The sequence below is a fragment of the Schistocerca gregaria genome, chromosome 9 (assembly GCF_023897955.1).
Source record: "Schistocerca gregaria isolate iqSchGreg1 chromosome 9, iqSchGreg1.2, whole genome shotgun sequence".
Classification (NCBI taxonomy): Eukaryota; Metazoa; Arthropoda; class Insecta; order Orthoptera; family Acrididae; genus Schistocerca; species Schistocerca gregaria.
In genome coordinates, this window is record NC_064928.1 from 249830608 (window position 1) to 249848854 (window position 18247).

Below are 18247 nucleotides of genomic sequence, written 5' to 3' on the forward strand. Positions count from 1 at the left end.
CGAGGCAACTGTGTGGATGAAGTGTTTATTGATTTCTGAAAAGCATTTGACTCAGTACCACACATATGCTTATTGTCAAAGGCAGCCAGGTACATGCAGTATCTCTTGATTTCCAAAAGCCATTTGACTCAGTACCACATCTATGCTTATTGTCAAAAGGTCAATCATATGGGGTATGAAGAGAAATTTGTGACTGGATTGAGGACGTTTTGGTAGGGAGAACAGAACACGGTACCTCGGATGGAGAGTCATTGTCAGATGTAGAAGTAACTTCGAGTGTACACCAGGTAATTGTGTTGGGGCCCATGCTGTTAATGTTGTCTATTAATGATCTTGCAGACAGTATTAATAGTAACCCGAGACTTTGTGTAGATAATGCAGTTATATATAATGAAATACTATCTGAAAGAAGATGCATAAATATTCAGTCAGATCTTAAGATTTCAAAGTTTTGCAAAGATTGGCTACTTGTTTCCAATATTCAGAAATGTAAAATTTTGCACTTTACAAAATGAAAAAAACATGGAATCCTGTGACTATAATATTAGTGAGTCCCTGTTGGAATTGACCAAAATACATCTGGGTGTAACACTCTGTAGAAATATGAAACAGAATGACGATGTGGGTTCAGTCATGAGTAAAGCAGGTGGTAGACTTTAGTTTAATGGTAGAATACGGGGGATGTGCAATCAGTTTACAAAGGAGATTGCTTACAACTCAGTCATGTGACTGGTTCTAGAATACTGCTCACGTCTGTGTAACCCATAAAAAATAGGACTAATAGGGGATATCAAATGTACACAGAGAAAGGCACTAGGAATGGTCACAGGTTTGTTTATTCCATGGAACAATGTCATAAAGATACTGAAGGAACTGAACTGGAAGGCTCTTTAAGACAGATGTCAACTATCCCGAGAAAGTCTGTTAACAAAGTTTCAAGAACTGGTTTTAAATGGTGATTCTAGAAATACATTACAATCCTCTACATATCACTCATATAGGAATTGAGAGAATAAGCTTAAGAGTAATATTGCATGCACAGAGGCTTTCAAAGAATCATTTTTCCCATGCTCCATATGTGAATGGAACAAAAAGAAACTCTAATAACTGGTACAAGAAACTGTAACCTCTACCATGCACCTCACAGTGGTTTGCAGAGAATATGTGTAGGTGTAGATGTATGTGGTAAGATGGTCAAGGAAATGGGACAGGGTGGTATTGATGCACTGCATTCAATGTGTACAAGAATACAGAAAACTGGGGAGTACCCACAAGAATAGCTGAAGTCTCTCTTCTTCCCCGGCGCAAGTAAAGGTCAATCAGCAACTGCTCCAATTCTTGAACCATTGCTCTTGCATCCCAAACAAGCAAAATTTTTCTCTATGCCTTGAATCGGCATTTGAAGCTCTGCATGCAGCCTCACATATCCACAGAACAAGCAGGCTTTGTTGAAGGAAAAGGAAATCATGAACAGCTTTTCAGTGGTCAACAAATAATTAAGAAATTGTGAGAGGTCTGTGTTCCTGTCTTTATGTGCTTCCTTCACTGCAGGAAAGCCTTTGACTATGCTGTGCGGGAAAAGTTGTGGCGCATGGTTGCAGAGTTTGGTGCCCCAACACACTTGATAGCACTGATCAGAAGTCTATACACTAATCACCTCATGACTGTGAAGAAAAGTGCTGGCACATCTGGTTTCTTCAGTGTATCAGGTGTCAGACAGGGTTGTGTTACATTCTGCCAACTGTGCAATATCTATGTAGAACATGTAATTGGGAATGCGCTTGACTGTTGGACTAAAGGGATCTCAATTGGCAGCAGAACTACTAACAACCTCCTGTTTGCTGATGACACCGTACTTTTAGCCAGCAGTGGAGATGAACCTGCTGAGCTAGTAACAAAAGTAAAATACATTAGTCTATCATATGGATTGGACCTCTATCTCAGCAAGGCCACACTTATGATAATTGATCGAGGAGTATAGGTTCAATTCACTGGTGTTTACAGGAACTGGAAGTTCTGCATTTTTTCATCTATCTTGTGTCAACAATCTGTGACACAGGATGCTGTGAAGATGAGATAAGAAGATGGATCTCACTGTGGCTATGAAGTAAACCACCAAAATCTGACAGAACACCACATATGTGTGGCTTCTTGAAACACTTGTGTTTTCCATCCTCATTTATGGTTATGAGACATGGACCTTTAAAGCCAGAGACAAACACCACAGCAATGCATCTGAGCTTTGGTCCTGGCGCAGGATGCTGTGCATAAAATGGACTGAAGGAAAAACAAATGTGTCCATTATTTAGCAACTCAGTATATCCACATGCCTTTCTTCTCACATCAAAAACAAAAAAATTTCCAGTTCTCTGGTCATAATGTGAGAAGAGATGGAGGAAACCTATCGAAAATACTCATTGAGGGGACAATAGAGGGCAAGAGATCAAGGGACAGAGCAGCGAACACGTGTATTCATCAAATCAAGAAGATCTATTGTCTACCTTTTCAGCAGGCTCTAAGAGAAGGTGGTAACTGTCTAGGATGGAGACGCTTGGTTCATTGGGTCATGGTGCTCAGTAATGAGCACAATGACTTGTGATGAATAGGTCTCTAATATATTTGTGGATACAAATGTTCCAAAATTACTTGTACAGAATCCAAGAAGATACATACATAAAAAAAAGACTTTGCATCACCTCAGTTCTGAGAGTTGCGGAACCTGTACAAAAAATTGGAATAGAGATCAACATTAATATCATTTCCACCATTTTTATTGCTCATGAAAACCACACATTGCATGTTGTACCACCACACAGTGAGACCTTCAGAGGTAGTGGTCCAGATTGCTGTACACACTGGTACCTATAATATCCAGTAACACATCCTCTTGCATTGATGCATGCTTGTATTCTTCATGGCATACTATCCACAAGTTCATCAAGGCACTGACGGCCCAGATTCTCCCACTACTCAATGGTGATTCGGCGTAGATCCCTCAGAGTGGTTGGTGGGTCACGTCGTCCATAAACAGCCCTTTTCAATCTATCCCAGGCATGTTCAATAGGGTTCATGTCTGGAGAGCATACTGGTCACTCTAGTCAAGCGATGTTGTTACTTTGAAGAAAGTCATTCACTTGATGTGCATGATGGGGGAGCAAATTGTCATCCATGGAAATAAATGCCTCACCAATATGCCGATATGTTTGCACTATTGGTCGGACGATGGCAGTCACGTATAGTACAGCCATTACAGTTCCTTCCATGATCACCAGCAATGTACGTCGGCCCCACATAATGCCACCCCAAAACAGCAGGGAACCTACACCTTGCTTCACTCACTAGACAGTGTGTCTAAGGAGTTCAGCTGACCAGGTTGCCTCCAAACAAATCTCTGACAATTGTCTAGTTGAAGGCATATGCGACACTTATCAGTGAAGAGAATGTGATGCCAATCCTGAGCAGTCCATTTGGCATGTTGTTGGGCCCATGTGTACCGTGCTGCATGGTGTCGTGGTTGCAAAGAGTGAAGTTGCGCATCATGCAGCTTCAAGCATACAGTTTTAATCTTAACACTATGTCCTGTGTCTGCATGAAAAGCATTAGTCAACATAGTGGCATTTCTGTCAGGGTTCCTCCGAGCCATAATCGGCAGGTAGCGGTCATCCACTGCAGTAGCAGCCCTTGGGCGGTCTGAGTGAGGCGTGTTATTGACAGTTCATGTCTCTCTATATCTCCTCCATGTCCGAAGAACATTGCTTTAGTTCACTCCGAGACAACTGGACACTTCCCTTGTTGAGAGCACTTTTGCATAAAGTAACAACGCAGAAGCGATCGAACCCAGTATTGATCGTCTAGGCACGGTTGAACTACAGACAACATCAGCTGTGTACCACCTTCCTAGCGGAATGACTGGAACTGATCAACTGTCTGACCCTCTCCGTCTGAGGCGCTGCTCATGCATGGTTGTTTATATCTTTGGGTAGGTTTAGTGACATCTCTGAACAGTCAAAGGTACTGTGTCTGCGATACATTATCCACAATCAACGTCTATCTTCAGAAGTTCTGGGAACCGGGGTAATGCAAAACTTTTTTTCGAGGTGTGTAAAAAACAGACTTGGTCACATGAATTTCATTTTGTTGTTTTTTCCTTCTGTCTCATCGACTTGCCCCGATATAGGACTTTGATGTTCTGTCCTATTAACACCGCAGACATATAATAATTTAATTACACTCCTTTCACTGTCATAATTTTTATGTTTTTCTTTCACAGCTAGATTTGTCTTGTAAGAGAGCTTCACCATCTTCAATATGAGAAGATTCATCCAGCATAATTTTCTTGTAGAGCCACATTTACTTTTCTTGTTCATTTTCTCTGATTTAATTTACTTGAAATTCACTTTTCAAGTTTTCTCAATCGTTTGATGACTTTGTGTTCAGTTTGTTTGTCTCAAGACTTAGTTCACAGTGATGGTTTCCCTCTCTCACTTTACTTTTATGCCAGTGTTATTGTTGTTGTGGTCTTCAGTCCAGAGACTGGTTTGATGCAGGTCTCCATGCTACTCTATCCTGTGTAAGCTTCTTCATCTCCCAGTACGTACTGCAACCTACATCCTTCTGAATCTGCTTAGTGTATTCATCTGTTGGTCTCCCTCTATGATTTTTACCCACCACGCTGCCCTCCAGTACTAAATTGGTGATCCCTTAATGCCTCAGAACATGTCCTACCAACTGATCCCTTCCTCTAGTCAAGTTGTGTCACAAACTCCTCTTCTCCCCAGCTCTACTCAATACCTCATTACTTACGTTATCTACCCATCCAATCTTCAGCATTATTCTGTAGCACCACATTTCAAAAGCTTCTATTCTCTTCTTAATGCATTTCAAAAATACCAGACATCTCAATCTACAGGAATCCTTCACTTGTGCTCACTTACTATTCTTCGCTTTCTCACTTGTAGATCTAAGACTACAGTTCGAAACATCTGGATTTTCTTTGTTTGTGCTAGGTTCATGTTCAATTGTGGAGTTAATGTGAGCATGCAAAGAACCAATATCCATCTCATATATTCAGACCTCTATCACCTCTCACTTTAATTACTATCTCTTTCATAATAATGAAAAAAATAGTCAGCTACAGCTCTTGATAAGCTAATATTTTCTAGTTTTTCATAATGTGTGCTGTTGATACTGGCACTTGGTACCCCTTACCTAGTTGATTCCAGCTATTTTCTTTACACATCAACCACATTGCATGCTTGAGCTCAGATTTCATATTTGCTTGTCAGTGAGACAATAGCTCAAAATTTTAATTTCTAGTGATGTGATTAAGAAGCTTACATTCTTTATCTGTAGTAAAAATGTCTTGATTCATATACTTTTTACTGATAATCCGGTGATGTTGATGTCCACTTACTGCCACTAAGCTTAATATTAGCTGTATTATGGTTCATTAATCTATCAAACAAAGCAAACTAGAACATTCCATTTTGATCTTACAGCACTGCTAAGAAACATATCACCTTTTTACTCTTTTCATGGCCTTTTATTTTTTTCTTGATTATTTTGAGTTTAATAAGCTTCTTTTTGCAACTTGAATCAATGTTTCCCAAGTCTATAGTACAGCAAAAGTGAAAACTTCTTACCTTTGTCACAATAAAAAGATCTTCTCTCTTGATTTTTCCAGAATCAAGCCATTTCTTCAATGCCTTCCCAATCTGAGCTTCATTGTTATACCTCTGGGCTGTATCTATGTGTCTGTACCCAATCTCTAGAGCTTTGTCTATTGCCTTCTCTACATCATCTCCTAGTGCCTGTAACATCAACAGTAAAATGGTAATTTGTTTGTAGCTAACAATTCTGTTTACTGAAAAAGTAAATTAATTGTATAAAAGTATGTTTGTTAGTATTGGATTATGTCCATCTATGTGCAACTGAATAAAAACCAAATGTATCATGTCACAGGCATTGGCATTTATTTTATTCCAATACACACAGATGGACACAGTAATCTGAAAATATCAACATAAATATGACGTACATCTGAAACTACAAGTTAACATTTTCGAAAGTTATTTTAGTGAATTATTTGTAAATAGTTTCGTATAGGAAAGCTTAGTTGTCTGACAGTCTTTTAGTTGTGCCTATCTGTGACTTAACATCTCTGCTATTGGTGAGTAGCACTCTATCATTTTCATAATATTGCCATAGTATGTTCATAATGAACTGACTCATAAGCCCCAAACTATTAATATTTTCCAGACATACACCCTGATGAGAAATAAATACACACACACACACACACACACACACACACACACACACACACACACACACACACACGTTCTGAACTTTCACTCATTACACCTTTCTATGGAGGCTTCCTGAAAAGTAATGGCTCTGAATTTCTTATTCTTATATTACTCCATCAACTTTCCTGCTTTGCTGACACAAGCTGAAACACTCTGCTGCTAGGAGGCTCCAAATTGTAGCACGTAACATGGTGGCATGAAGTGTAACTATATCCATCAATTGCAAGAATTTCAGAAAACTGAAAGTATTAATTTTAAGAGTTTGTGACACATGGAGCACTCTCTCCTTTATCATGACAATGTAGGACCACTTTCAAGCACTGTGACATATGCACCAATCCAACACCTTACGTTCACAATCATCAGTCATCCTCCGTACAGTCCTGACTTGGGCCCATCAGATTTTTGTCTGTTTCCAAAACTTGAGGAACTGTTTTGAGGACTTCATTTTGACAGTGATGAAATGGTGCAAGTAGAGATGAGATTGGGGCTCAAAAATCAAACATTCTACAGTGATCGTGTCAACAAATTGATCTCTTGTTGGGTGAAATTTGTTACCCACCAGTGTGACTTTTTTGAGAAATAAATATATATGAAGAATAAAGATGTAAAGTGTTAATAAAGTTTGTTTTATTTAAAAATCTTTAAGACTTTTTACACAAAAATTTGGAGGCATTACTTTTCAATATCCATATCAAAAATGTTGAACAGACACTTTATTTACTTTATGTGCAGTGTGCCAGGAGGTAATTCCATAAGACAACAAAGACTAAAAATATGCAAACTAAGCCAACATTCTTGCCTTTAGGTCAACACAATGAGAGTTGTTTCTAACAGGCTGAACTGTGCTTCTCAATAAGTTCAACCATATGTTGACTCCTTTTAATTTGTCTATCTGAACCCAAGGAATTTTACACTTCATACACAGTACCCACAGTGAAATAGCATAATACTGCTACATGTGCTGTTTTTCATCTTCTATCCTTATCTTAATATGTACAAGACCACACTCATCATTATCAGATAATGACCATTATCTACATCTGTAAGAATAGAGGAATATTTACAATGAACTCAGCTACTTAACAGACAGCTGATAGGTATCTTTGGTATTTTAGTCTAGATAATCTGATAGCTCTTATTTGGTACTGCAGCATCTCCATTATAACATTATTAGATGTATAAGTAATCAACTGCTGCAATATATTGCAAACTCTGTCAAGTAGGGAGATTACTGCTATGGTTGTGCAATACTGAATAACATTTCTTAAAATTAAAAGGCAGGTAATGTGGCAAAAATAATTTCCATTAAAAAAACCAGAGAGGATGAATTTATTTCTCAAACAAATTGATGGCATTAAACTCTCTCTCTCTCTCTCTCTCTCTCTCTCTCTCTCTCTCTCTCTCTCTCTCTCTCTTCCTTGCTAAAAAAGTTAAGTATTCACAAACCCCAGTTCTTTTTCTTAAGTTCATGCCAAAGGCACCGAGAAGAAAACAACTGTGTAGACAACTGACAGAGACAGAAAAATTTGCTCTTGGGCTGACATTTATTGTCCTTAAATATTTAATTTTTGCCCAGTTGCACAAGTTTTGGTCACTCCATGCGCAGTTTGTGTACCCATTACTTATCTGGAATAAGTGAGCTCTATGGGGACATAAATGCTCACAGTTCAGAAACACATCGTCTTTTGTCAACGGAAGACACAATAATTTAGTACTTTTGCAGGGTGATCAAAAATTTGTACATGAGGTTAATGTTGTTGGTGTGGTTTTCAATCCCAAGACTGCTTTGTCGCAGCACCTCATGCTACTCTATCCTTTGCAAGCTTATTCCTCTCTCCATATCTACTGCAACCCACATCCATTTCAACATGCTTACTGTGTTTCACCATTGGTTTCCTTCTACATTTTTACCCCCTATACTTCCCTCTAGTACTAAACTGGCGCTCTCTTGATGTTTCTGAATGAGTCCTATCAACTATCCCAACTTTTAGACAAGTTATACCACAAATTTCTTTCCTCCCCAATTTTATTCAGTACCTCCTCATTAGTTATACGATTTACCCATCCATCGTTCAGTATTCTTCTGTAGCACCCCATTTCGAAGGCTTCTATTCTCTTCTTATCTGAACTGCTTGTCACTCATGTTTCACTTCCATACATGACTACACTCCAGACAAATACCTTCCGGAAAGACTTCCTAACACTTAAACCAATATTTGGCATTTACACTTTTCTTTCTGTTTTTAGTATGCAATTTATATCCTTGTTATTTCTGCCATGGACAGTTAGTCTACTCTCCAAATTACAATACTTTCTACTACTGCCAGTCCCTCATTCCCTACCCTAATTCCCTCAGCATCACTTGATTTAATTGAACTACATTCCACTACCACTGTTTTACTTTTGTTGATAAGGCATTCTCTATTCTATTCATCTGATTCTCTAAGTACTTTGCTGTCTACGACAGAGTTGCAGTGTCATATTCAAACCTTGAAGCTTTTGATCCTTTTCCTTGAAATATTTATTATTATTATTATTATTATTATTTATTCATTTTGCCCTCTAAGGAGCACGCACAACCATTAGTTAGCACTGGTCTACTTTAGCTTTCTTGTTCTTCTTTTCTTCCCAAAACCGCCTCATCCTTTCACTATAGGCCTGTCTTCTTTCTTGTGTCCATGTGTTTTTCCATTTCAGATTCTTTTCCATCTGGTTTTTAGTTGTTAACTTATGTGAGTTGATTTTCTGTCTGTACGCAGGCTGTGTGGTTTTTAGTGGGTCAATATTGAGTTCTGTGTCATTTTGGGTTTCTGTTAACCAGCGTGCCCTGGTTTGGCGAGTTGCTTTGATGATAAGAAAGATTTTCTTGGTCATTCTAGAAGCATCCACTCTTGCTAAATGTCCGTAGAATTTCAGTTGTCTATTCTGTGCAACTGACGTGAAACATTCAGTCCTTGAGTACAGTTCTTCAGAGCATTTGCGCATCCAGTTACCATCTTGAATCTTGAGTCCAAATATTTTCCTGAGTATTTGTCTTTCCATTTTCTCAATGTCCTTGATGCTGATGGTTAATGATGATGTTTCAGTTGCATAGAGTACTTCTGGAAGAGTGACTGTATGATAGTGGTGAAGTTTGGCTTGGGTGGATAGCGATTTCTTATTTTGTGTGTGTTCCAGGTCATTGTATAAGCTTCATGTAAATTTTCTGCTTGTGTTTTGTGAGCTACTTTTTTGTTGCCAGTGTTGCTAATCATTTCACCCAAATAACTGAAGTACTTAACTTTTTTGATGCCATCATATATTGTTGAAAGTGGTTTCAGATTTGAACTTTTGGAGTCCATGAATTGTGTTTTCTTGTAAGAAATTTGGAGTCTGGTTTTGATGCAACCTCATGAAGTTTCTCGATGGTATGTTTGGCTTCCTCGCGAGTCCGCGTAATTATTGTTAGGTTATCAGCAAAAGCAAGGCATTTTATGTTGATTCATTTGTCCTTTGTTCCCATATTTATTCCAGGTATTTCTTTCTCCCATGTCTTGATCATCTTGTCCAGTATGAGGTTACAGAGGAGTGGAGACGACCCATCACCCTGTCTCACTCCAGTCCTAATTTGAAAAGGTTCAGAAATTTCTTCCATGAATTTTTCTTTTCAGGTTGTGTCTGTTGAAGTCTGCTCAATTTACAAAATAGTTTTGTTATCTACACCATATTCATGAAGTGCACTGGTGTGATGAATTGAGTTGTACGCTTTCTTGAAATCTACGAAGGTGACTAGTATGCGGTTCGACTGACGGTGTCACAGTATCATCTTCAGGTTCCAGATCTGTTCTGCGCAGGATCGATGTGGGCAGAAGCCTGCCCGATATTCATCGATCATATGTTCTGCCTGTTGTTCTAATCTGGTGAGAACAGTATGTGAGAGCACTTTGGAAGCGACTGGTAGGAGTGAAATGCCTTGATAGTTTTTGGGACTGGTCTAGTTGGCCTTTTTGTGTAGAGGGTGAATCAAATCAGTTTTCCAATCTGCTGTTATGACTCCACTTTTCCATATATTTGCAATAATAGCTTTTAGTCTGTGAAAACTTACAAACCTTTTCCTGGAAATTTAATTCCCTTTCCAAATTTTGCTTTTGTTTCCTTTACCGCATGCTCAATGTGCATGTTGAATAATATCAGTAACAGTCTGCAACCGTGTCATACTTCTCAACCACTGCTCCCCTTTCATGCACTTTTGACTCTTATGGCTGCTGTCTGGTTTCTGTGCAAGCTGTAAATAACACTTTGCTCACAGTATTTTGCCCCTACTGCCTTTGGAATTTCAAAAAGCACATTCAGGTCAACGTTATCAAAACTTTATCTACATCTACAAATGCAATAAAAATAGTTTCTCTCTTTACTTAGTCTATCTTGTAATATATGTCATAGGGTTAGTAGTGACTCATGAGTCCCCACATTTGGAATATAAACTGATATTTACTTGGGTATTAACTGGGTGACACAATTCAGATGGTGTAATATTTCAGTAAACTGATTGTTACGGTCCTCAGGTGGTCCCGATTACTGGTTATCTTCAACTGGGAACCATCTCGTATACCCCTCCCTCCCACAGTCAATCTCGGGTCCACTGCAGCTGGTTATGGCTCCAATGGTGAGATGGAGCGGCAGGTGTTCCACTGGGACACAAAAAACGGTCCTCGGTCTGTGTGCTACCAACAAGGGAATTGACACACTGCCAGTACAGAGGAGGCACGACCATGTGGTGCAATCTCAGCCCTTCAGTTGGCGTCCCATAAATGAATCTCCTCACAGGCTGTTGTGTTTCGAGAACAATAGAGGCTGGGTACTAAGCCTTACATAGTTAGAAAAATAAAATATTATTAACATTTAACATACATCAACAGTGAGGTCATTGGGGGTGGAGCTGAAAACCACAGTCTTTATTTATCAGCTCATTACACAGCTGGGTCTCTAGAAGGTCTTTCAAAATACAATTTCGGAATATTTTCGCTTGTTTTACAAACTTAGTGCTGTCATAATTCATGCTTTATCCCTTGGAGATACAATGCTGACTGTCAATTGTTTCATATCTGTGTGATGCCTGTATTTCACAGTCTTTCTTGTACAGACCAGATGGTGTGAACATACATACATACATCTGGTTTCCAGAGTCCTGAGATGGCTTTAACATATCCCAACAAGGCTTTTGTCTTGGGCAGTGGGCAAAACACACAGTCTGCTATATATTTCCAAAAAATTCTTCCAATTTTACTGATATGTCACTGGTATAAGCAAGCAATAAGTGCCACTGGAGCAAGTTTCTCTGCTTTCTCTGTAAGTGGTTGTAACTGTTCTTTCGGAAAACTCTCTGTAGGGCTCCTACTCTGCTGCTAAACTCTCTTGGTCACAGAATTCAAGAGCCCCAAGTACTACAGTAGTGAGGCAGCCTTCTCATAGTCAGGTGCATGACAGCTGGGGCCATGTAAATATAGATCTGTATTCATCAGTTTATGGTAAATGTTACATCCTAGTGTGCCAGTCAGTCTCCATTTGACTAGCACATCCAGGAACAGCAGTTGTATGTTATGCTGGGCCTTCATGTACATAAATACATACTTAGAAAACCACCATACAGCACATGGCTGAGGGTACCTTGTACCACCACTAATGACTTCCTTTCCTATTCCGTTCGCAAACAGAGAAAAGGGAGACAACTGTCTATACACCTCTGTAAAAGTTCTAATTTCTCTTATCATATATTCAAGGTCCCTACACGAGATGTACATTGGTGGCAGTAGAATCATTCTGCAGTCTCCATCAAATGCCAGTTCTCTATAAATTTCCTCAATAGTGTTTTGTGAAATAAATGCTATTTTCCTTTCCGTGGATCCCATTTGAGTTCACAAAGCATCTACATAATACTCACATGTTGATTGAACTTGCTAGTAGTGAACCGTAGCACGCCTCAAAAGTGGTTTGAAGTCTTCCTTAAATCTGACTTGATGAGGAACTCAAACACGCAAGCAATACTCAAGAATGTATCACACTATTGTTTTACATGACAATTCATTTAAAAATAAGCTACACTTTCCTAAAATTCTCTTAATAAACCATAGTCCACCATAAATCTTCCCTAGTGCTGTACTTATGTGCTCATTCCATTTCATGTCATTTTTCAGCGTTATGCCCAGACTTTTAATGGTTGTGACTGTATCGAGCAGCACACAATCAGTAGAATATTCCAACGTTACACAATTGTTTTTCCTCCTCATCTGCATTAGCTTACATTTTGTACATTTAAAACAAGCTTCCGTTCATCACACCAAATAGAAATTCTGTCCAAGTCATCCTGTATCCCCCTACAGTCACACAATGACAATGCTTTCTAGTACATTACAATATCATCAGCAAACATTCCTTTTGTCTATTTGATCATGTGAAGCCTTTACTATATCATCTCTCAAAACTGTCCATTCATTTTCTATTTAATTCCTTTACCCTGTTTCAGTCAAACATTGTTTAATGCTTGCTTGGAAATTCTCAGTTCTCTCCAATCTCTGGTTTCACCAATTTTTCCAGGCCCCATCTCCCTAAATTCCTACCTTTTTGCAATATTTTTAGTTTTAATCTACAGTTATTAAACTATGCCTTGCAGGTAGATTCCACAGTCACCAATGAAAATGTTTTGCAGTTTTAAATTTGGTTTTTAAATATCTGCTTTACCATTAAATAATTATCATTTTGCTCGCAGCTTAGCCTTTGTCTATATACACTCACAAAATTATTGGCTCACTGCAGTACCGATTCTCATGACCTGGCTGACACTTTGAGCGACTCGAGTAAGAAGTCCATTGCTTTTCACACTTTTAACATATTCTAAGCCAACTAAAAACAGGAAAGGAACATCAGCACATTAAGTTTGAACACCTTTACATGTCACCTCCTCTCATCTCTACCCCCAACTCTGAAAACTGTGTATTCAATAATAATATCCGTTATTATCAAATATTTTTACGTATCATGGCTTTTCACTCCCACACCCTCCCGTAGGGGTGGTAGGTGTATACTACACCCATAGCATTTTTACACAAATAATGAGTCACGTATATATAAAATTCTGTTTGAATAGCTTCAGATTTTCCTGAGCTAAGCTGCTATATCATCTCCTTTTTGTTTCCACCCCTATGGCTTTGTGGGGTAAGTTTCCCTCATTGAAGTTTCACCACACTTGGGCGAATGGTACAGGGGTGCATATAAGACGAACAAACAGATGAACATTCATTTTTAAATGGATAAAGATATGAAACCCTACAATGTCCCCAGATCTCTTCCACTGTTCTTTAATGACACTTAAATCAAAACTTAGTAACAATTAAATCATGCTCTGTGCAAAATTCTACTGGGCTGCTTCCTCCTTCATTCCCTTCCACCAGTCCATGTCCATCTACTATTTTTCCTTTTCCTGTTATCAAACTCCAGTCCGCTGTTAAATTTAATTTCTCTCCCCCTTACTCTTCTGAATATTTTCTTTTGTCTCGCCATTCATTCTTTCAACCATTTCATCAACTGCAGAGCTAGTAAGCATATGAATTTGTTCAACTTGAACTTCATACAATTTCTGGGTAGCTCTCTGTGTGTCATCGAAGGAGGTTCAACTATTTGCTGAAAACTGTTTTTATGGCAAACTGTCCAATACTATACACAACGCAACTTCAAAATAGATTTTCACGTTTATTGTCACTGACGATGACATTCAGTTCTCAAATCATATTCATATTCACAGGCAGGCCCTTACAATGCCCTACTAATCAGTATGACTGTGACAGATTATTCAAGTATCTGAAAAAATAACATCCCTGCAGTAGTTTGAGTTCCCACTTTTCATTACTACTGTTAGTTTCCAGATACATAACACAAACACTCCTTAAATTGACCAACATATGTGATTGGAATGGATGTTCTCCACTGTTTGGTTCAAAGAAGTTAAATATAGCACTTTTCTACAGAGATGTTAATTGTGTGAATATGAGCAGCAGATTCTCATGACGACGTTAATCAGGGATAGCTAATGACATGTAGTAGTCATTCTTCTATGTGTGTGTCTGCCTTTTTGTATGTGGCAAGTAGCACTCTATCCTTTTCACATTGTTGATGTCCGACCTAGGATGTTCCAAATTGAAAAGTATTACTCAGTTTTATAAATTATGAAGTTTTATGTCTGACTCTTATCGGAAACAGATAACAATAAATGAGTTGCAGATAGACACAACAAAAAAGACCGTCAAACAAGTAAGCTTTCGGCCTTTTCTCTCTCTCTCTCTCTCTCTCTCTCTCTCTCTCTCTCGGATGTGTGTGTGTGTGTGTGTGTGTGTGTGTGTGTGTGTGTGTGTGTGTGTGTGTGTGTGTGCGCGCGAGTGTGTGTCTCTCTCTCTCTCTCTCTCTCTCTCTCTCTCTCTCTCTCTCTCTCTCTCTCGGATATGTGTGTGTGTGCGAGTGTACACCTGTCCTTTTTTTTCCCCCTAAGGGAAGTCTTTCCGCTCCCGGGATTGGAATGAAAAGAAACTTCCACATGGGAAAAATATATTAAAAACAAAGATTCCAAGACTTACCAAGCGGGAAAGCGCCGGCAGACAGGCACATGAACAAAACACACAAACACACACACAGAATTGCTAGCTTTCGCAACCGATGGTTGCTTCTTCAGGAAGGAGAGGGAAAGACGAAAGGATGTGGGTTTTAAGGGAGAGGGTAAGGAGTCATTCCAATCCCGGGAGCGGAAAGACTTCCCTTAGGGGAAAAAAAGGACAGGTGTACACTCGCACACACACACATATCCATCCGCACATACACAGACACAAGCAGACATATTTAAAGGCAAAGAGTAAGGGCAGAGATGTCAGTCAAGGCGAAAGTACAGAGGCAAAGAAGTTGTTGAAAGACAGGTGAGGTATGAGCGGCGGCAACTTGAAATTAGCGGAGGTTGAGGCCTGGCGGATATCGAGAAAAGAGGATATACTGAAGGGCGAGTTCCCATCTCTGGAGTTTGGATATGTTGGTGTTGGTGGGAAGTATCCAGATAACTCGGACGGTGTAACACTGTGCCAAGATGTGCTGGCCGTGCATCAAGGCATGTTTAGCCACAGGGTGATCCTCATTACCAACAAACACTGTCTGCCTGTGTCCATTCATGCGAATGGACAGGCACAATGAACAAAACACACTGTCCATTCGCATGAATGGACACAGGCAGACAGTGTTTGTTGGTAATGAGGATCACCCTGTGGCTAAACATGCCTTGATGCACGGCCAGCACATCTTGGCACAGTGTTACACCGTCCGAGTTATCTGGATACTTCCCACCAACACCAACCTATCCGAACTCCAGAGATGGGAACTCGCCCTTCAGTATATCCTCTCTTCTCGATATCCGCCAGGCCTCAACCTCCGCTAATTTCAAGTTGCCGCTGCTCATACCTCACCTGTCTTTCAACAACTTCTTTGCCTCTGTACTTCCGCCTCGACTGACATCTCTGCCCTTACTCTTTGCCTTTAAATATGTCTGCTTGTGTCTGTGTATGTGTGGATGGATATGTGTGTGTGTGTGTATGTGTGTGTGTGTGTGTGTGTGTGTGTGTGTGCGCGCGAGTGTACACCTGTCCTTTTTTTCCCCTAAGGGAAGTCTTTCCGCTCCCGGGATTGGAATGACTCCTTACCCTCTCCCTTAAAACCCACATCCTTTCGTCTTTCCCTCTCCTTCCTGAAGAAGCAACCATCGGTTGCGAAAGCTAGTAATTCTGTGTGTGTGTTTGTGTGTTTTGTTCATGTGCCTGTCTGCCGGCGCTTTCCCGCTTGGTAAGTATATATATACATACTTCCACATGGGAAAAATATATTAAAAAAAGAAGAATAAGAAAAGAAAAATAATCCTGATCCCACTCCTAATGATCCAACTCCCCAAGACACTATCCAAATTGAACCCTGCCTGCAACAGTTCCGTCCTCCATCACAACGGGACCCACCTCCTGTTCCTCAAAATCACCTTCTCCAAACCTTCTAGGAATTTCTCACTTCCAGCCTTGCCTCTCAATCTTTCTTGAAAAACCTTAATCCTACTCCTAACATCGCCACAGCCGAAGCCCAGGCTATCCGTGATCTGAAAGCTGACCGATCCATCATCATTCTTCCAGGTGACAAGGGTTCCACGACCGTGGTACTTGATCGTCGGGAGTATGTGGCTGAGGGACTGTGTCAGCTTTCAGACAACTCTACATACAAAGTTTGTCAAGGTAATCCCATTCCTGATGTCCAGGCGGAGCTTCAAGGAATCCTCACAACCTTAGGCCCCCTACAAAACCTTTCACCTGACTCCATCAAACTCCTGACCCCACCGACACCTCGCACTCCTACCTTCTACCTACTTCCTAAAATTCACAAACCCAAACATCCTGGCCGCCCCATTGTAGCTGGTTACCAAGCCCACACAGAACGTATCTCTGCCTACGTAGATCAACACCTTCAACCCATTACATGCAGTCTCCCATCCTTCATCAAAGACACCAACCACTTTCTGGAACGCCTGGAATCCGTACCCAGTCTGTTACCCCCGGAAACCATCCTTGTAACCATTGATGCCACTTCCCTATACACGAATATCCCGCACGTCCAGGGCCTCGCTGCAATGGAGCACTTCCTTTCACGCCGATCACCTGCCACCCTACCTAAAACCTCTTTCCTCGTCACCTTGGCCAGCTTCATCCTGACCCACAACTTCTTCACTTTTGAAGGCCAGACATACCAACAATTAAAGGGAACAGCCATGGGTACCAGGATGGCCCCTTCATATGCCAACCTATTTATGGGTCGCTTAGAGGAAGCCTTCTTGGTTACCCAAGCCTGCCAACCCAAAGTTTGGTACAGATTTATTGATGACATCTTCATGATCTGGACTCACAGTTAAGAACAACTCCAGAATTTCCTCTCCAACCTCAACTCCTTTGGTTCCATCAGATTCACCTGGTCCTACTCCAAATCCCATGCCACTTTCCTAGACGTTGACCTCCATCTGTCCAATGGCCAGCTTCACACATCCGTCCACATCAAACCCACGAACAAGCAACAGTACCTCCATTATGACAGCTGCCACCCATTCCATATCAAACGGTCCCTTCCCTACAGCCTAGGCCTTCGTGGCAAATGAATCTGCTCCAGTCCTGAATCCCTGGACCATTACACCAACAACCTGAAAACAGCTTTCGCATCCCGCAACTACCCTCCCGACCTGGTACAGAAGCAGATAACCAGAGCCACTTCCTCATCCCCTCAAACCCAGAACCTCTCACAGAAGAACCCCAAAAGTGCCCCACTTGTGACAGAATACTTCCCAGGACTGGATCAGACTCTGAATGTGGCTCTCCAGTAGGGATACGACTTCCTAAAATCCTGCCCCGAAATGAGATCCATCCTTCATGAAATCCTCCCCACTCCACCAAGAGTGTCTTTCCGCCGTCCACCTAACCTTCGTAACCTCTTGGTTCATCCCTATGAAGTCCCCAAACCACCTTCCCTACCCACTGGCTCCTACCGTAGCAACCGCCCCCGGTGTAAATCCTGTGCTATGCACCCTCCCACCACCACCTACTCCAGTCCTGTAACCTGGAATGTGTACACGATCAAAGGGAGAGCCACGTGTGAAAGCACCCACGTGATTTACCAACTGACCTGCCTGCACTGTGACGCTTTCTATGTGGGAATGACCAGCAACGAACTGTCCATTCGCATGAATGGTCACAGGCAGGCAGTGTTTGTTGGTAATGAGGATCACCCTGTGACTAAACATGCCTTGGTGCACGGCCAGCACATCTTGGCACAGTGTTACACCGTCCGAGTTATCTGGATACTTCCCACCAACACCAACCTATCCGAACTCCGGAGATGGGAACTCG

The 18247-nt window shown here is 40.7% G+C and overlaps 1 protein-coding gene across 1 annotated transcript in view; it reads right to left on the reverse strand.

Moving 5' to 3' along the window:
• LOC126291848 (1,5-anhydro-D-fructose reductase-like) overlaps positions 1 to 18247 on the reverse strand; it is an 87278-nt gene that overhangs the window by 65352 nt on the left and 3679 nt on the right. Inside the window, exon 2 of the mRNA XM_049985573.1 lies at positions 5643 to 5810. Coding sequence (XP_049841530.1) covers positions 5643 to 5810 — 168 coding nt within the window. The remainder of the gene's footprint in view (positions 1 to 5642; positions 5811 to 18247) is intronic.